The 20,254-nt window shown below is 42.7% G+C and overlaps 1 protein-coding gene and 1 pseudogene across 4 annotated transcripts in view; both read left to right on the top strand.

Annotated features, from left to right (window-relative positions):
• Positions 1-20,254, top strand: part of Henmt1 (HEN methyltransferase 1) — a 28,152-nt gene that overhangs the window by 1,448 nt on the left and 6,450 nt on the right. For all 4 annotated transcript variants that reach the window (XR_002377579.2, XM_021158785.2, XM_085835572.1 and 1 more), the window contains exons 3-6: positions 989-1,117; positions 13,988-14,100; positions 14,941-15,075; positions 19,495-19,674. Coding sequence is in view for 3 of the 4 variants with exons in the window: in XM_021158785.2 (XP_021014444.1) it covers positions 989-1,117; positions 13,988-14,100; positions 14,941-15,075; positions 19,495-19,674 (557 nt within the window). In the remaining variant the exon portion in view is untranslated. The remainder of the gene's footprint in view (positions 1-988; positions 1,118-13,987; positions 14,101-14,940; positions 15,076-19,494; positions 19,675-20,254) is intronic.
• LOC110291573 (molecular chaperone MKKS pseudogene) lies at positions 11,268-12,486 on the top strand (annotated as a pseudogene).

Genomic DNA, 20,254 nt, shown 5'->3' with positions numbered 1-20,254 from the left:
ATGTTATACTCGTTGAGGGACCATGCTTGGTGAGCAAGGCTGAATCTCCTTGCCGTGTAGCATCTGGGCACTTGACATTTGGCTAGTGCAACTGAGCAAGGAACTGAGCTTTACCTTGATTAGTTTTAGCATTAACAAGTGTGAAACTCTGGGTTCAGTCTCCAGCATAGCTCAAGAGAGGGGGAGAGGAGACTGGGGCTTGGTTGCATGTGCGGGGTGTATTTTATTGTATCGCTGGGGATGGAGGCCAGTGCCACACGCATGGAAGACAAGTGGTCTGCCACTAATCTACATCCAAGCCCCACGTGCAATTTGCTTTTATTGGATATCGTTACTCTAGATTCAGGTTTGTCTTGGTTTAGTCCTTTATAGTCCTTGTAGGAATAGTAGGGACAGCTATTGCAGGCACATCTTACATTTCTTTTTCTCTTAGATCTGCTGAAGGAAAAAAAAAAGGGGGGTATTGTGATTTAGGACAGTTGCCACAAGAACAGTGGGGCTTAACTCTGGGTCAGTAAAGTGAGGACAGCTGAAGATGGAGATACACAGATAGAGATGCAGGCAAGGAGTAGTGTATGGGAAGATAGGGTGAGTGCTTAGAAATGAGGAAGAAACATGAAGGTGGGAAACCAATTAGAATTCTTGCTAAAACTGGCCCATGCAGTCCCAAGACTGGGATCCAGACTCAGATCAAAGCCTGCTAGAGAAGAGACCTCAGTAGTTTGAGCGAAGCCTGGGAGGTTGAGAGAGTTGGTTTCGTAGTCTTTGGTCTGTCTAGACCACCGTCCTTGGCAGTTTACAAAGTAAAGAGGTCCCTGACGTTTACCTACAGGCAGCAGGAACGCCCACTTAGCGCACACTGCAAGGCGGCACTGCTCAGCAGCCTTAAGTCTGAGCTGCTGCTGCCCAGATTGATCCTTTTGCTTTCTTCTTCTGTCTAAAGTCACGTGTGATTGAGACCTTTGTGTTGTTGTTTAAAATCTTGCAGTGCAATAGTGTGGTTGGTGGCAATTTTAAAGAAGTTTGTCCAGAGAAAGTAATTCGGTTCAAACCACCATTATACAAACAACGGTATCAGTTTGTTAGAGATTTAGTGGATCGCCATGAACCCAAGAAGGTAATTATTATTATTATTATTAAACTGTTAAGACTGCCCCTATTAAAGTGGTTTATCAAATATACTGTAAGATACCCGCCCCCTCACCTCTCACCCAAGTATTTGGGATTACAAACAAGGGCTCTGGTGTGCTAGGCAAGCTGACTAGCGACTTTCCCAGCCTGAATGATTTGGGGTGTTGGATATGATTATAGTACCCTGTATACAAGTAGAAAACTGTCAGAAAGAAAGAAAAAGACACGTGGTTTTGTAGGTTGCATAGTCTGACTTCTACCTTATAGGCTCAAGCAATCCTCTTGCCTCAACTTCTCCAAGCATAGACTACTGGTGTGCCCAGCAGGAGAAACTTCAAAATGGTTATTGCAATAGGGAGAAAACCTTAAGGCAGGAGGAGCTCCACGTGTTTCAGAGTTAAGGAGGTTTTTTTTTTTTTAATTTATTTTTTAAACCGTGGAGACATGAACAAAGTCACAAATTGGGAAAGTCATTATAATAATCCCAAGGGCCAGCAACGGCATTTTTAACATTGAGGGCAGCTTAGTTATGGTTATGTATTTTTGGGTACAGGGTCTTATGGCTCACACTGGCTCCGACTCCACTCTCCAGCCTCTCCCTCCCGAGTTTGTGACTACAGAGTTTGCCAGGACACCTGCTGGACACCCCGTCCAACCAGACTGTTTTGTATATAAGGTCTGGCTAGAGTGATCTTGCTTTCTTGCTTTCCATTTTAGCCTTATTCTTTCCCCTGACAGTAGTGGGGCTCCAGGCATTTCCCAGTCTGGTTGGGAAGGATCATTGAGGAAAAACTATTTCTTCAGTTTGGGGAGGCAAGGTTCAGTGGCATGAGGGGGGTGGGGGTTGGAGAGAAGTTTTAGGAAAGTGTGGTTATGGGGAATTTTGGGAACAAATAGTAATTTTCAACATTGAGGCTGGGAGTGGAAACACAGTCTTACCTGAGTCTTAATGGAGGAAGGCCGTTCTCTGCAGTGACCCCTTTCCTGGAACATGAAGTGTAGATGAGTCTCTTTAGCCCTGTACAGGGTGCTCAGAGCTCAGGTGGAAATCACCTTGCTAGCAGGTGAGATGGCTCAGCCAGTACAGGCATTTGTTGCCAAGTCTTATGACCCGAGTTCAAATCCCCAGGATCCTCCTGGTAGAAGCTGAGCAAACTGATTTCCACAGGTCCTCTGACCTCCATATATGTAGTGTGGTAAGCAATAGAAATGACCAATATTAAAAAGAGTTCCCATAAGTTTTTTTTTTATTATTGGGTATTTATTTCATTTACATTTCCAATGCTATCCCAAAAGTCCCACACACCCTCCCACACCCACACCCCCACCCACCCACTCCCACTTCTTGGCCCTGGAGTTCCCCTGTACTGAGGCATATAAAGTCTGCACGACCAATGGGCCTCTCTATCCACTGATTGCCGACCAGGTCATCTTCTGATTCATATGCAGCCAGAGACAGGAGCTCTGGGGTGGGGGGGGGGTACTGGTTAGTTCATATTGTTGTTCCACCTATAGGGTTGCAGATCCCCCCAGCTCCCTGGGTACTTCCTCCAGCTCCTCCATTGGGGGCCCTGTAATCTATCCAATAGCTGACTGTGAGCATCCACTTCTGTATTTGCTAGGCCCCGGCATAGTCTCACAAGAGACAGCTATATCAGGGTCCTTTCAGCAAAATCTTGCTAGTGTATGCAATGGTGTCAGCGTTTGGAGGCTGATTATGGGATGGATCCCCGGGTATGGCAGCCTCTAGATGGTCCATCCTTTCGTCTCAGCTCCAAACTCTGTCTCTGTAGCTCCTTCCATGGGTGCCTTGCTCCCAATTCCAAGAAGGGGCAAAGTATCCACACCTTGGTCTTCGTTCTTCCCGAGCTTCATGTGTTTCCCAAATTGTATCTTATATCTTGGGTATTCTAAGTTTTTGGGCTAATATCCACTTATCAGTGAGTACATATCATGTGAGTTCTTTTGTGATTGAGTTACCTCACTCAGCATGATGCTCTCCAGGTCCATCCATTTGCCTAGGAATTTCATAAATTCATTCTTTTTAGTAGCTGAGTAGTACTCTATTGTGTAAATGCACCACATTTTCTGTATCCATTCCTCTGTTGAGGGGCATGTGGGTTCTTTCCAGCTTCTGGCTATTATAAATAAGGCTGCTATGAACATAGTGGAGCATGTGTCCTTCTTACAGGTTGGAACATTTTCTGGATATATGCCCAGGAGAGGTATTGTGGGATCCTCCGGTAGTACTATGTCCAATTTTTTGAGGAACCACCAGACTGATTTCCAGAGTGGTTGTACAAGCTTGCAATCCCACCAACAATGGAGGAGTGTTCCTCTTTCTCCACATCCTTGCCAGCATCTGCTGTCACCTGAATTTTTGATCTTAGCCATTCTGACTGGTGTGAGGTGGAATCTCAGGGTTGTTTTAATTTGCATTTCACTAATGATTAAGGATGTTGAACATTTTTTTCAGGTGCTTCTCAGCAATACCATTCAGTATTCCTCAGGTGAGAATTCTTTGTTTAGCTCTGAGCCCCATTTTTAATGGGGTTGTTTGATTTTCTGGGGTCCAGCCTCTTGAGCTGTTTGTATATATTGGATATTAGTCGCCTATCTGTTTTAGGATAGGTAAAGATCCTTTCCCAATCTGTTGGTGGCTTTTGTGTCTTATTGATGGTTTCTTTTGCCTAACAGAAGCTTTGAAATTTTATGAGGTTCTATTTGTCGATTCTCAATCTTACAGCACAAGCCATTGCTGTTCTATTCAGGAATTTTTCCCCTGTGCCCATATCTTCGAGGCTTTTTCCCACTTTCTCCTCTATAAGTTTCAGTGTCTCTGGTTTTATGTGACGTTCCTTGAGCCACTTAGATTTGACCTTAGTATAAGGAGATAGGAATGGATCAATTTGCATTCTTCTACATGATAACTGCCAGTTGTGCCAGCACCATTTGTTGAAAATGCTGTCTTTTTTCCACTGGATGGTTTTAGCTCCCTTGTCCAAGATCAAGTGACCAAGGTGTGTGGGTTCATTTCTGGGTCTTCAATTCTATTCCACTGGTCTACTTGTCTGTCGATATACCAGTACCATACAGTTTTTATCACAATTGCTCTGTAGTACAGCTTTAGGTCAGGCATGGTGATTCCACCAGAGGTTCTTTTATCCTTGAGAAGAGTTTTTGCTATCCTAGGTTTTTTGTTATTCCAGATGAATTTGGAGATTGCCCTTTCCAAATCATTGAAGTATTGAGTTGGAATTTTGATGGGGATTGCATTGAATCTGTAGATTGCTTTTGGCAAGAAAGCCATTTTTACTATATTGATCCTGCCAATCCATGAGCATGGGAGATCTTTCCATCTTCTGAGATCTTCTTTAATTTCTTTCTTTAGAGACTTGAAGTTCTTAGCATACAGAACTTTGACTTCCTTAGTTAGAGTCATGCCAAGGTATTTTATATTATTTGTGACTATTGAGAAGGGTGTTGTTTCCCTAATTTTTTTCTCAGCCTGTTTATCCTTTGGGTAGAGAAAGACCATTGACTTGTTTGAGTTAATTTTATATCCAGCTACTTCACCGAAGCTGTTTATCAGGCTTAGGAGTTCTCTGGTGGTATTTTTAGGGTCACTTATATATACTATCATATCATCTGCAAAAAGTGATATTTTGACTTCTTCCTTTCCAATTTGTATCCCCTTGATCTCCTTCTGTTGTCAAATTGTTCTGGCTAGGATTTCAAGTACAATGTTGACTAGGTAGGGAGAAAGTGGGCAGCCTTGCCTAGTCCCTGATTTTAGTGGGATTGCTTCCAGCTTCTCACCATTTACTTTGATGTTGCTTACTGGTTTGCTGTAGATTGCTTTTATCATGTTTAGGTATGGGCCTTGAATTCCTGATCTTTCCAAGATCTTTATCATGAATGGGTGTTGGATCTTGTCAAATGCTTTCTCAGCATCTAACGAGATGATCATGTGGTTTTTGTCTTTGAGTTTGTTTATATAATGAATTATGTTGATGGATTTCCATATATTAAACCATCCCTGCATCCCTGGAATAAAACCTACTTGATCAGGATGGATGATTGTTTTGATATGTTCCTGGATTTGGTTAGCGAGAATTTTATTGAGGATTTTTGCATTAATATTCATATGGGAAATTGGTCTGAAGTTCTGTATTTTTGTTGGGTCTTTCTGTGGTTTAGGTATCAGAGTAATTGTGGCTTCATAGAATGAGTTGGGTAGAGTACATTCTGCTTCTATTTTTTGAATAGTTTGTGAAGAACTGGAATTAGATCTTCTTTGAAGGTCTGATAGAACTCTGCACTAAACCCATCTGGTCCTGGGCTTTTTTTGGTTGGGAGACTATTAATGACTGCTTCTATTTCTTTAGGGGATATAGGACTGTTTAGATCATTAACCTGATCTTGATTCAACTTTGGTACCTGGTATCTCTCTAGAAATTTGCCCATTTCATCCAGGTTCTCCAGTTTTGTTAGTATAGCCTTTTGTAGAAGGATCTGATGGTGTTTTGGATTTCTTCAGGTTCTGTAGTTATGTCTCCCTTTTCATTTCTGATTTTGTTAATTAGGATGCTGTCCCTGTGCCCTTTAGTGAGTCTGGCTAAGGGTTTATCTATCTTGTTGATTTTATCAAAGAACCAGCTCCTCGTTTGGTTGATTCTTTGAATAGTTCTTGTTTCCACTTGGTTGATTTCGCCCCTGAGTTTGATTATTTCCTGCTGTCTACTCCTCTTGGGTGAATTTGCTTCCTTTTGTTTTAGAGCTTATACGTGTGTGGTCAAGCTGCTAGTGTGTGCTCTCTCTAGTTTCTTTTTGGAGGCACCCAGAGCTATGAGTTTCCCTCTTAGAAATGCTTTCATTGTGTCCCATAAGTTTGGGTATGTTGTGACTTCTTTTTCATTAAACTCTAAAAAGTCCTTAATTTCTTTCTTTATTCTTTCCTTGACCAAGGTATCATTGAGAAGAGTGTTGTTCAGTTTCCACGTGAATGTTGGCTTTCTATTATTTATGTTGTTATTGAAGATCTGCCTTAGTCCATGGTGATCTGATGGGATACATGGGACAATTTCAATATTTTTGTATCTGTTGAGGCCTGTTTTGTGACCACTTATGTGGTCAGTTTTGGAGAAGGTACCATGAGGTGCTGAGAAGAACGTATTTCCTTTTGTTTTAGTATAAAATGTTCTGTAGATATCTGTTAGATGCATTTGTTTTAATTTATGTTTCCATGATCTGTCCATTGATGAAAGTGTTGTGTTGAAGTCCCCCACAATTATTGTGTGAGGTCCAATGTGTGCTTTGAGCTTTACTAAAGTTTCTTTAATGAATGTGGCTGCCCATGTATTTGGAGCATAGATACTCAGAATTGAGAGTTCCTCTTGGAAGATTTTATCTTTGATGAGTATGAAGTGCTCCTCCTTGTCTTTTTTGATGACTTTGGGTTGGAAGTCCATTTTATTAGATATTAGAATGGCTACTCCAGTTTGTTTCTTCAGACCATTTGCTTGGAAAATTGTTTTCCAGCCTTTCATTCTGAGGTAGTGTCTGTCTTTTACCCTGAGATGGGTTTCCTGTAAGCAGCAGAATGTTGGGTCCTGTTTGTGTAGCCAGTCTGTTAGTCTATGTCTTTTTATTGGGGAGTCTATTGATATTAAGAGATATTAAGGAAAAGTAATTGTTGCTTCCTTTTATTTTTGTTGTTAAAGTGGGCATTCTGTTCTTGTGGCTGTCTTTTTTTAGGTTGGTTGAAGGATTACTTTCTTGCTTTTTCTTGGCCGTGGTTTCCGTCCTTGTCTTTTTTTTTCTGTTATTATCTTTTGAAGGGCTGGATTTGTGGAAAGATAATGTGTGAATTTGGTTTTGTTGTGGAATACTTTGGTTCCTCCATCTATGGTAATTGAAAGTTTGGCTGGGGATAGTAGCCTGGGCTGGCATTTGAGTTCTCTTAGTGTCTGTATAACATCTGTCCAGGATCTTCTGGCTGTCATAGTCTCTGGTGAAAAATCTGGTGTAATTCTGATAGGCCTGCCTTTATATGTTACTTGACCTTTTTCCCTTACTGCTTTTAATATTCTATCTTTATTAAGTGCATTTGTTGTTCTGATTATTATGTGTTGGGAGGAATTTCTTTTCTGGTCCAGTCTATTTGGAGTTTTGTAGCCTCCTTGTATGTTCATGGGCATCTCTTTCTTTAGGTTTGGGAAGTTTTCTTCTATAATTTTGTTGAAGATATTTGCTGGCCCTTTAAGATGAAAATCTTCATCCTCATCTACTCCTATTATCTGTAGGTTTGGGCTTCTCATTGTGTCCTGGATTTCCTGGATGTTTTGAGTTAGGATCTTTTTGCATTTTCCATTTTCTTTGATTGTTGTGCTGATGTTCTCTATGGAATCTTCTGCACCTGAGATTCTCTCTTCCATCTCTTGTATTCTGTTGCTGATGCTGGCATCTATGGTTCCAGATTTCTTTCCTAGGGTTTCTATCTCCATCGTTGCCTCACTTTGGGTTTTCTTTATTGTGTCCACTTCCCTTTTTAGGTCTAGTATGGTTTTGTTCATTTCCATCACCTGTTTGGATGTGTTTTCCACTTTTTCTTCAAGGACTTGTAACTCTTTAGCAGTGTTCTCCTGTATTTCTTTAAGTGAGTTATTAAAGTCCCTCTTGATGTCCTCTACCGTCATCATGAGATATGCCTTTAAATCCGGGTCTAGCTTTTCGTGTGTGTTGGGGTACCCAGGACTAGCTGAGGTGGGAGTGCTGGGTTCTGATGACAGTGAGTGGTCTTGGTTTCTGTTAGTAAGATTCTTACGTCTGCCTTTTGTCATCTGGTAATCTCTGGAGTCAGTTGTTATAGTTTTCTCTGGTTAGAGCTTGTTCCTTTTGTGATTCTGTTAGCCTCTACCAGCAGACATAGGAGACTAGCTCTCTCCTGAGTTTCAATGGATAGAACACTCTCTGCAGGCAAGCTCTCCTCTTGCAGAGAAGGTGCACAGATATCTGTCGATTGGATTTGCCTCCTGGCAGAAGATGAGGGCCTGAAACTGGTCCTGTCCCAGAAGCTGTTAGCTTCTGTAGTCCATACTCTCACCTGTGCAGACTAGTCTAGGCGGGAACCGGGAAGGAAGATGGCTCCCACAGATGCTCCGCCAAAGCCCTCCCCGGCGGGTTGAACACCTCTCCTCTGGCAGGGAAGGTGCCTGGATGTCTGGAGCCTGTGCAGACTAGTTTCGGCAGGATCCGGGAACCAAGATGTCTCCAGCAGATGTTCTGGTAATGGCCTCTCAGGCTCGGTGGACACCCCTCCTCTGGCAGGGAAGGTGCCCGGATGTCTGGAGCCTGAAGTGGGGCTTGCCTTAGAAGCTCTGTGGCTCCTGCCTGACCCAGAAGCTGTTTGCTTCTGTAGTCCACACTCTCACCTGTGCAGACTAGTCTTGGCAGGATCCGGGAACCAAGATGTCTCCGGCAGATGTTCCGGCAATGGCTTTCCTGGCCGGGCAGACGCCTCTCCTCTGGCAGGGAAGGTGCCCAGATGTCTGGAGCGCGGAATGGGGTCTGCCATAGAAGCTCCAAGTTTTTTTTTTTTCTTTGAAAAAAAAAAAAAGGTTTATTTGAAGCCTTGCGTGGTGGTGTATATCTTTAATCCCAGAACTCAAGAGGCAGAGGCAGGTGGATCTCTGAGTTCGAGGCCAGCCTGGTCCATAGAATTCTAGGTCAGCCAGGGCTACACAGAGAAACCCTGTCTCCAAAAACCAAACCAAACCAAACCAAATAAACCAACCAAATCTGTCTGTGTGTGTCTGTTTGTATGTTCGTGTGCCAGAAGACATTAGATACCCTGGTACTATGTGCTACCTTGTATGGATGCTGGGAACTGAACCTGGGTCCTCTGAAAGAGCAGACAGCATTACTAACTTCTGAACCACTTCTCCAGACCTCTTTGCTAAAATTTAAATGTGAGGCAAGTCTTGTTTTTTGAAGTTGGTTTTAATGTTATAGATTCCATATTTCTGGAATATTCTATTGGAATATCAGGCAGTATTGCAATATTGTGGCCAGAGGTACTGTGGTTCTTTACATATTAGATGGTAAGTGGGCCAGGGTGGCACACATGTCTAACCCCAGGTGAACTTTAAGGTTGCAGGCTGAAGCAGGAGGTTTGCTTAAGTGCTGGAGTTTTGAGGCCAGCCTGAGCTACACAGTGGGATTCTAACTCAAAAGCAAAAACTGCCCAATCAAAGTTGCAGCAGGTCAGATGATAATGAGCCTGTCCATCAACTTTGGAACAAAGTCGTAGTTTCATAGATAAAGTACCTGGTGATTATGCTAATGAGCCTGGTGTGGCTGTAGATCAGATTCCAGTAAGGTGAAGGGTTCTTTCGCTTCCCAGTGTGGAGGACTGGGTTAAGCGGCCTTCTCTCACAGACTTTCTTTAGGTATACTCCTAGTTTGCAAATGTTCACACACCTGCCTTGGTGGCCTTTTAAGCAAATCTGGTCACTTGAAGAGTCTGAAGTGACTTATTTTTGGTAGCTCAGAGTTCAATATGGAATTTCACATGGCTCAGTGTGATTGTTTTCTTAAACAATTTGAGAAATTGGGACTGGAGATGTAGCCCAGCTTGTAGACTGCTGGCCTAGCATGCACAAAGCCCCGTGTTCCATGTCCAGTATCTTGGTGCAATGGTTTAAGCCAATAAACCTAGGACTTTTAGAACTTAGGTTGTAGAGGCAAAAGGATTAGAAATTCAAGGTCAGCTCTGGCTACATATCAAGTTTGAGGTCAGATTAGACCATAGGAGACCCTGTCTCAATAAATAAATTAATACATAAACAAACATAAAGAAGGAATTAAGAAATTAAATTACTCGAAGCGCGGTTTCTGGCTTCTGGTGGTGAAGGCGGCCTGACCTAGAGGTGCAGCTGCTGGTGGGCAGGTGTGCTGATGTCAACAGACTATGAGCTTTCAGAACCTCTGGAGAGAGTACAAAGTTCTGATGGTTATGGTACCGTTAATCGGGTTCATACATTTGGGGTGGCACAGAATCAAAAGCAGCCCTGTCTTCCAAGTTCCTAAGGACGATACCACTGAGCTGGATAGTCTGGGACTTGCAAGTCCATCAAAGAGCCAATCCTAGGAGAAGTAGCAGGCTTGCAGTTTTCAGAAAGAAGCAACTTTGAATGTGAACTTGATAATAAAAGAAGAAATGAAAAAGCCCAGTTGGATTAGAAAGAACTGGCTTCTTGTGGCTGGGGTGACTTTCATAGGCGTCCATCTTGGAACATACTTTATACAGAGAGTTGCAAAAGAGTCTGTGAGGTCTGAGGCCAGAGACAGACAAAAGAGTGTTGAAGAATGAAGCAAAATAAAGACTTTGGATTATTAATGTCATTAAATTAATCTATGCTGGTTATTGTCTGAAACCACTTGATTTTGTAGCTGGTAATGCTGCATGTGCAGACTCATACCTGGAGGTCTTTAATGTTCAAACACATGACAGTGCAATAAAATGAAAACCATATGAACAAACTGAAGCTGCCTTCACAAGTTACACCTGAAGCAGGATATCTCGGTTAGAAGCTAAGAAGCCATCGTTGTGTAAAACTGAACCATTGACAAGTGAGAAAGTCAGGTCCACACTTTCTGTCTTGAAAGGAGTCATAGCCTCATGCTATGGCCCTTCAGGGAGGCTGAAGCAGCTACACAATGGATTGGGAGGTTGTGTGTGCACAACCTCACATCCTCAGCCCTGCTTCGAAACCTTTCAGTCATCCATCCCGTATTAAAAGTCCTAACGTCATCCGTGCAGAATCACGCGTCCTGCTTCAGTGACTGCGGCTTATTCACAGCCATTCTGTGCTGCAACTTGATTGAAAATATTCAAAGACTAGATTTGACACCCGCAACTGCTATTAAATTAAATAAATACCTCTTGAGTCTCTGTACCAGTTATCTCAAGTCTGAAGCCTGTAGTTGTCGAATCCCAGTTGACTTCAGAAGTACACATACCTTTCTCAGCTTGGTACACAGTATCTTAACAAGCAAACCAGCCTGTATGCTCTCCAGAAAGGAAAGAGATCACGTAGGTGCTTTGATTTTGAAAGCTTTTTTACTTAGAATTCCAGAAAGTACAGAAGAACGAATGGTTTTAGGGAGGAGTATAATTGTTCCCTTAAAGGGCCAAAGAGTTACAGATTCTACTGTATTACCTGGATTACTCATTGAAGCATCAGAAGTTCAACTAAGGAGGTTATTACCCACTCAAAAGTCAAGTGACCTTAGGGTGGCACTCTTCTGTACATCTTTATCTGGAGATTTTTCTAATGCTGGAGAAGGAACGGTGGTGGTCCATCACCAAGTGTCCCTTGAGAATGCAGTTTTAGAGCAGTTGCTTAATCTAGGAAGGCAACTAGTCACTGATCATGTAGACCTTGTCCTGTGCCAAAAAGTAATACACCCATCTTTGAAACAGTTCCTCGGTGAGCATCACATTATTGCCATCGACAGAGTTGGAGTGACTCTGATGGAATCTCTAAGCAAAGTGACAGGAGCAACGCCTATTGGTTCTCTAAACCCAATAGTTTCTACTATTTATGGAAGTGTGAAAGATGTGTGCTCTGCAAGATTTGGCTCCAAACATTTTTTCCATCTTCTTCCTAATGAGGCCACTGTCTGCAGCTTGCTTCTCTGCAGCAGAAATGACACTGCCTGGGAGGAGCTGAAGCTCACATGTCAAACAGCAATGCACGTCTTGCAGTTAACAATCAAGGAACCATGGGTTTTATTGGGAGGTGGCTGTACAGAAACACACTTGGCTGCATATGTCAGACACAAGGTTCATCACAAGGCAGAAGCTATTGTCAGAGATGATGGGTGTTCTCAGGCAAAGCTGCATGTTGCTGCTGAAGCATTTTGCAGTGCTCTGGAGTCCGTTGCTGGCTCTTTGGAACATGATGGTGGTGAAATCCTCATTGACATGAAGTATGGACACCTTTGGTCCTGTCAAGCAGATTCTGCCTCTGTTGGTAACTGGTCAGATACGCTGTCACGGTGTGGCTGTGGTTTGTACAACAGCCAAGAAGAGCTCAACTGGTCTGTCTTAAGAAGCACTTTTCATCCTTTTGCACCACAAACCTGCCTTCCACAGGCAGCTTTGGGCTCAGCCAGTAACCTGACTGTGGACTGCTTCACTGCCAAGCTGAGTGGCCTACAGGCGGCTGTAGAGACAGCCAATTTGATTTTAGATCTTTCATATGTCATTGAAGATAAAAACTAATGTAAGAGAATGGCATATATATGTTCTAAAGCAAACTAGTTGAGGTGTCTAAGAGAGCTTATTGTTCTCTCCCAAAGGCCTGTGCTCCATAGGTGAACAGATGACCTGTAAAAGTATACTTGTATACATAAGGAAGATTACGGTTGTTAAATAGAAATTCTTGATGCCTTTATTATCATCACCATCACCCCACTTTTGGTGTCCTCACACACGTTGAAGTTTGGAGGTTTATGGACACTAAATAATAGGTCACCTGGGAAAATGGAAATTACCTTGATGCTGCTTCTCCAAGTTGTACCAAGAAGGGAAGACCTGTACCTTTCCACTGGCAGGAGAGGAGTCTCCACTTTTCACAATACCATTGTTAGTTCTGTACATTAGCTTTTTGTAAAGCTTGATCCTTCCTTGATGTTACATTGCTGCTCTCATTTTAAATATTGTATGAATTTATTGGTATATTTTAATAAAATGATCTGTGTTCCTTAAAAAAAAAAGAAATTAAATTACTCTATATAAGAAAGGAATGGAAACAGAGTTTCAGCAAGCAGAGGTTTTTTTTTTTTTTAAGCAAGCTTTGTTTCTGACGCATGATGTTAAAACTCCAACCTGTGCTGGGCATGGTGCCACAGACCTGTAGTTTCAACACACTCAGGCAGAGGCAGGAGGATTGCTGTGAGTTTGAGGTCAGCCTGGTCTGCAAAGTGAGTTCCAGGCCAGTAAGGAGTACACATTGAGATCCTATCTAAAACAAACCAAACCAAAAGCAACAAACCAAAAAAAAAAAGACTCAACTTATGACTCGTGCTTTGTAGCTGAGGGTAACTTTGAACTCCTCGTCTCCCTGCCTCTCCTTTTGCCGCGTGCTAGGTTTATGGGTCTGTGCTATCACTCCTGGTTCACTGGGAGCTGGGAACGGGACCCAGGGCTTCAGGCATGCTAGGCAGGCACTTTAGCAATCTAATTACAACTCCAGCCCAACATGTGATTCTGAATGGGAAAACTGGACTTCCCTGGACCCCCTAAGGCAGGGTCTCATATCCTAGCTGCCTTCAAACATAATTTTGTGTCTCAGCATCCCCAGTGCTAGGGTTATAGGCAGAAGACTACCATGCCTTTTATCTTCCTTGTGTCAGATATAGAAAGTAGCAACTGTTCTGATTAGGAATAACTCTGTATCATCCTTCCACATAATAACTTTATGTTTTCACTACTGATACACAGTCTCCCAGGGAGGCAGGACACACACACACACACACACACACACACACACACACACACACACACACGTGGATGGAGGTCCCAAAAAGGTTAACAGTGTCTTCCTCTATCACAAATTAGGTATGTTTTTGAGATAGGTTTCTCACTGACCCTGGATATGTCAGATTTGGCCAGGCTGTAGGTAGGATTACAGGCACATACTGTCACCTGACTTTAGATAGGTGCTGGGGATCTGAACTTGGCTCCTTATTCTAGCACTTCACACTCCCCCCCCCCGCCCCCTGTTTTAAAAGCTCACACCTTTCTGGCTATGAATGTCTTGCAAATGATGCTGTGTCTCATCTATAGGTTGCCGACCTGGGATGTGGCGATACCAAGCTCCTAAAGCTGCTAAAAATCTACCCATGCATTCAACTGCTTGTTGGGGTAGATATCAATGAAGAAAAATTGCATTCAAATGGGTAATACTTCTAGTACTATGGTTTGGATGGGGTTTGTCTCCCCAAGTGCTTGTGTTGGAAGCCTGGTCCCCAGAGTGGTAGTAGAGCTATGGAGAAATGAGGTATAGTCATAGGTCATTGGGTCTTTTCTATAATAAGTTCTCTCTCTCTCTCTCTCTCTCTCTCTCTCTCTCTCTCTCTCTCTCTCCAGACATGCTATTATGATATAGTGCAGGATGCCCTTATTTTAAATTTGCCGTGTGCTACCATGCCTGGTTTAAAGCCTGTCTCTAAGGTGTGGGTTAGGTCTCTCGACTGTGTCATTCTGAGGGAGGACTGTAAAGCCTGCATGTGCTTGGTCCCTTCACACCACACTCCCCTTTCTACTCTCTGATACATGTTAGATTTCTAGATCATTTTGAGACCTGCTCTTCTAAAGAGCAGAGAGCCAAAATATCTCTGATCCAAAGAGAGGCAAAGCATCACAGTGAGAACCACGTTGAACGTTAAGATCTTGTTCATCCTGCCTAACTTCCCACTGTGGAAGGAAGTTGCCCGATGGCCTAGTGTTTAGTACAAGAAGAGAAAAATAGGCCAAGTTAGAGTCACATCAGTGTAGGCAAAAGGTGATAATTTGGGTTCTATAGCTGTAGCTGTCAGAATTCCTTTTCTTTTTTTTTTTTTTTTCCGTGATGTTGGGGATCATGGTAACTCCAGATCCACCCCAGCAGGATTTTGAGTTTCAGGGCCTCTCCTCGTTTAGCTGGGTAAGCCCTCGTTTGCCACTGAGCTGTAATCAGCCCCAAGGTTGCTAAGTCGGGCATTTGCCAGTGTCTCTAACTTAACAATATTCTTTTGCAGGCATCGCTTGTCTCCCTATTTGGGGGAGTTTGTAAAACCCCGAGATCTAGATTTGACTGTCACCTTGTATCATGGCTCTGTTGTGGAGAGAGACTCCCGCTTGCTTGGATTCGATTTGATAACATGCATTGAATTGTAAGTCTGAAAGCTGTAGAAACTGTTCATTTTGGAAAATCTGAAAGAACTAGCCTTAGAAATCAATGTGGAAATAACAAATAAGAAAAGAAAAATAAGAAAAGAAAAATGGCTTGTCACTTGGATGTATTTTTTTACTTTTAGCATTTTACTTGGGAATTCCAAATATGAAGACAATTCCAAAAATAGACATTCATATACTCACCACACAGCCAGCTGTTAACGCGTCTCTTCTCTTGCTTATTGGGTTACATGTGCACTCTCTTCCTCTACACAGTGGGGTTTTTTCCTTGAGATAATTAAGGGAAAATATATATACATATATGTGTGTGTGTGTGTGTATGTGTATTCGTATGCCTTTGCCCCTGTTTAAAGATTTCATCTGTGGGGCTAGAAAGATGTCTCAGTGATTAAGAACACTTGCTTAAAAAAAAAAAAAAAAAAAAAAAGCTGGGCATGGTGGCACACGCCTTTAATCCCAGCACTCGGGAGGCAGAGGCAGACGGATTTCTGAGTTGGAGTCCAGCCTGGTCTACAGAGTGAGTTCCAGGACAGCCAGGTCTAGACAGAGAAACCCTGTCTCAAAAACAAACAAACAGACAAAAAGAACACTTGCTCTCCCAGCACCCACACTATAGCCAACATCCATCCATAACCCCATTCTGCAGGCTCCAACTCCCTCCTCTGATCTCTGAGGGCATATCGTGTGCAAGCAAACACTCACATGCATAATAATAAAGGAACTTGTTTGAAGTTCTTTTTTATAATGCATTATGTTTATTAGACTTTAGATTTACTTTTATATATATTAATGTTTGCCTGGATGTATGTCTCTGTACCATGTGCATACACTGCCTGAGGAGGCCACAAGAAGTATTGGATCCCCAGGGACTGGAGTCACAGACAGTTGACAGTTGTGAGCCACCATGTAGGTGCTGGGAATTGAATTCTCTTCCTCTGGAAGAGCAGCCACTGCTTTTAACCATCTTTCCTGTCTATCTGTCTGTCTGTTTGTCTTTTTTCCTTCCTTCCTTCCTTCCTTCCTTCCTTCCTTCCTTCCTTCCTTCCTTCCTTCCTTCCTTCCTTCCTTCCTCCCTCCCTCCCTCCCTCCCTCCCTCCCTCCCTTCTTTCCTTCCTTCGTTTAACATAGACCAGGATGGCTTCACACTTGCTGTGTATACTCTTGAATTGCTGACTGTCTCTACAGCCCTAGCTGTTTGGATATAGTGTGATCTACCGTGCTCAGTTTTATGTGGTGCTAAGGATTGAAACCGGGCCTTTATGCCCTCTAGAGTTTCTCTTGCTGTTGATTTGTAGTCTTATTACATTGTGATTGTACAGAATATGGGCAATCATATCAGTTTTTCTGTATTTGGTAAGCCATGCTTTGGGCCCTAATGCAGAATATATCTTAGACAATGTTCCACGGGCTGCTGAGAGGAATGTGTTTGGGTAGAATATTCTGTAGATTATATGTTAAGTCCCTTTGACCTACGATTCATTTAATTCAGATATTTCTTTTGTTGGGATAACCTGTCAGTTGGTAGGAGTAGGGTATTGATGGATTCTCTTCTGTGCTGGGGCTAATCTATGATGCCACATGTAGTAGTAATTGGTAATGTCTTTAAAAAATTATTGTGCTGTCTTTTGAGATTATAATTCTGCTGGCTCCCCTTCCTTTCCTTTCTCCAAGTCCTCCCATGAATGGTGTTTGTCTGAGGTGTGTGTGTGTGTGTGTGTGTGTGTGGTTTGCCAGGGATCCCTGGCTCCAGCCCTGTCACAGTTTATCACTTGTAGTTACAGATTTACAGACAGTGTGGGATTAGCCGCTAATCCCACTGTTGGGTTTAACCAGGGCCACTCATTCTTTACCTTTAGTCCCATTTGCTTAGGCTCGTCTTCTCAGTATAACTTCCTGTATGCAGTTTTCATATGACCCACTTGAGAGTACATTGGTGTAAATGGCCTTTTACTCCTAAATGCTAAAGATAGTCTACATTTATTTATTTATTTATTAGAAAATATTTATTTATTTTATGTATGTAAGTACACAGTAGCTCTCTTCAGACACAGCAGAAGAGGACATCGGATCCCATTACAGATGGTTGTGAGCCACCATGTGATTGCTGGGAATTGAACTCAGGACCTCTAGAACAGTCAATGTGCTTAGCCACTGAGCCATCGCTCCAGCCCTCTAACAATTTTTATTAGGGGGTTGTGGGTATGGGTATGGGTGTTTGTTCCCAGGGAACTCAGGCTGCCACGTTTGGAGGTAAGCACCTTTACTTGCTAGCCATATTACAGACCTTTAAACATCTTTTCTAAGAAGGAATGCTTTGGGCCAATGAGCTAGCTCAGCAGGAAAAGGCCCTTGCTGTGTAAGTCTAGAGACCTGTATTCAAATTCCAGAATCATACAAAGGTGGAAGGAGAGAGTGGGTTATCAGTGTCATACACTGGCTTTTTTATATGGCACATGCATGTCCACCCATCTCTCTCTCTCTCTCACACACACACACAGAAAATAAGTAAATATTAAAAATAATAAGAAGTTCTTCCTCTTGTGTAGCCACAGTATGCGGTACTAAGAGATCTCACAGTGATATGTATGGTCATGTTGTATAACCCTCATCTCACAGTGATGCATGTGATCATGTTGTATAACCCTCATCTCACAGTGATGCATGTGATCATGTTGTATAACCCTCATCTCACAGTGATGCATGTGATCATGTTGTATAACCCTCATCTCACAGTGATGCATGTGATCATGTTGTATAACCCTCATCTCACAGTGATGCATGTGATCATGTTGTATAACCCTCATCTCACAGTGATGCATGTGATCATGTTGTATAATCCTCATCTCACAGTGATGCATGTGGTCATGTTGTATAACCCTCATCTCACAGTGATGCATGTGATCATGTTGTATAACCCTCATCTCACAGTGGTGCATGTGATCATGTTGTATAACCCTCATCTCACAGTGATGCATGTGATCATGTTGTATAACCCTCATCTCACAGTGATGCATGTGATCATGTTGTATAATCCTCATCTCACAGTGATGCATGTGATCATGTTGTATAACCCTCATCTCACAGTGATGCATGTGATCATGTTGTATAATCCTCATCTCACAGTGATGCATGTGATCATGTTGTATAATCCTCATCTCACAGTGATGCATGTGATCATGTTGTATAATCCTCATCTCACAGTGATGCATGTGATCATGTTGTATAATCCTCATCTCACAGTGATGCATGTGATCATGTTGTATAACCCTCATCTCACAGTGATGCATGTGATCATGTTGTATAATCCTCATCTCACAGTGATGCATGTGATCATGTTGTATAACCCTCATCTCACAGTGATGCATGTGATCATGTTGTATAACCCTCATCTCACAGTGATGCATGTGATCATGTTGTATAACCCTCATCTCACAGTGATGCATGTGATCATGTTGTATAACCCTCATCTCACAGTGATGCATGTGATCATGTTGTATAACCCTCATCTCACAGTGATGCATGTGATCATGTTGTATAATCCTCATCTCACAGTGGTGCATGTGATCATGTTGTATAATCCTCATCTCACTCTCACAGCCCAGCAGCCCAGTTGTTCTGATCTCCACCTCCCAGCGTTGGGGTTACAGATGTGTGTTCCAAGGTCAGATTGTGTCTGTGAGGACAGGGGATCTGAACTGAGGTCCAAGCATGTCCACAAGTGTGTGTGAGTTCAGGTGCCTCTGGAAGCTGGAAGAAGGTGTGAGCTACCCTGGGTCTGGAGTTACACCTGACACGGGTTCTAGAAACCAAACTCAGATCCCCTGTAAGAGCGGTATGTGCTCAGAATTGCTGTGCTCTCTGTAGCTGCCTGGGAATGCATTTTTGAAAAGCGCATATAGTGGTAATGTTGTGTTCTTGGGGCAAATCAAGGACTATACAAACTCAGATGCTTTAAAAAAGGAATACCAGCCAGCTGGGCATGGTAGCACACGCCTTTAATCCCAGCCCTCGGGAGGCAGAGGCAGAGGCAGGCAGATTTCTGAGTTCGAGGCTAGCCTGGTCTACAAAGTGAGATCCAGGACAGCCAGGGCTATACAGAGAAACTCTGTCTCGAAAAACCAAATAAATAAACAAATAAACAAACAAATAAATAAGGAGTACTGCTATGAGTTCTATAGAATGCAGCAGAAGATCTTAGTTGGCAGATCATCCTGAACAGAACTGGGAGTGGGAAGAGTTCAGACATAAAAACAATTGTTCATGGGTTCAGGACTGGTGCATTATCAAAGGACTGAGAAATCAATATTCAGGTAGGAATTATTTTTGCTCATTACATTAATATTCAACCAGGGAAAGTGAAGCCACATTAATTTCATCTTTGTTATTAACCACTTTAGAATAGAACACTTGGATTCAGATGATCTGGCCAGATTTCCTGATGTGGTTTTTGGATACCTGTCACCAGCCATGGTTGTCATCAGCACCCCAAATGCTGAATTCAACCCCCTGTTTCCTACAGTGACCCTGAGGGACGCTGACCATAAATTTGAGTGGAGCAGAATGGAGTTTCAGACCTGGTAAGTTCAGAAGGTTGTTTGTTTGTTTGTTTGTTTGTTTGTTTTGGTTGGAACCCTGTTATAGGAAGGAAATAAGCTGTGATATGTCTGTCTTACCTATGCTGTTTCTTACTTGATTCCAGCAAGGTCCCCATGTGTGACTTACAAGGTAGTGAGAGCACAAGGAGAGCAGCGGGAGAAGAGTGTGTGCCTACTAGATGTCTTTAAGAGGCACCTGCAGTGTTGGCATAGGATGAGGGCCAAAATGGGGAGGAAGGTCTGGGCTGTGAGGGGTGGCTTCTTGGTTTGTGCACTTTTTTTTTTTTTTTGGTATAATTCCAAATGTGCATAGTTTAGGCTGAAGTCTTTGAGATCTCCTCACCCACCCCTACTCTCTGCCTGACCCATAGCTTCCCTTTCCTCTTCCTATGGTGACTCAGAAGCTGAAAATGTGCCTTTGTTCCCTACAGAAATGGGGCATCCCGGTGAAATACCCTGTGCATGCACAGGGATCTATAACTTTAGATCTTTTTTTATTTGAGGTGGTCTCTCCTTATATAGCTCAGGCTAGCTTTAAACTCCCAACCCTTCTGCTTCTTCA

This window comes from Mus caroli, unplaced genomic scaffold, assembly GCF_978045245.1.
Source record: "Mus caroli unplaced genomic scaffold, Mus_caroli_1 scaffold_3, whole genome shotgun sequence".
In the NCBI taxonomy this organism is placed as follows: domain Eukaryota; kingdom Metazoa; phylum Chordata; class Mammalia; order Rodentia; family Muridae; genus Mus; species Mus caroli.
Note: the sequence above shows the minus strand (reverse complement) of the source record. Positions and strands in the feature narration are given on the sequence as shown.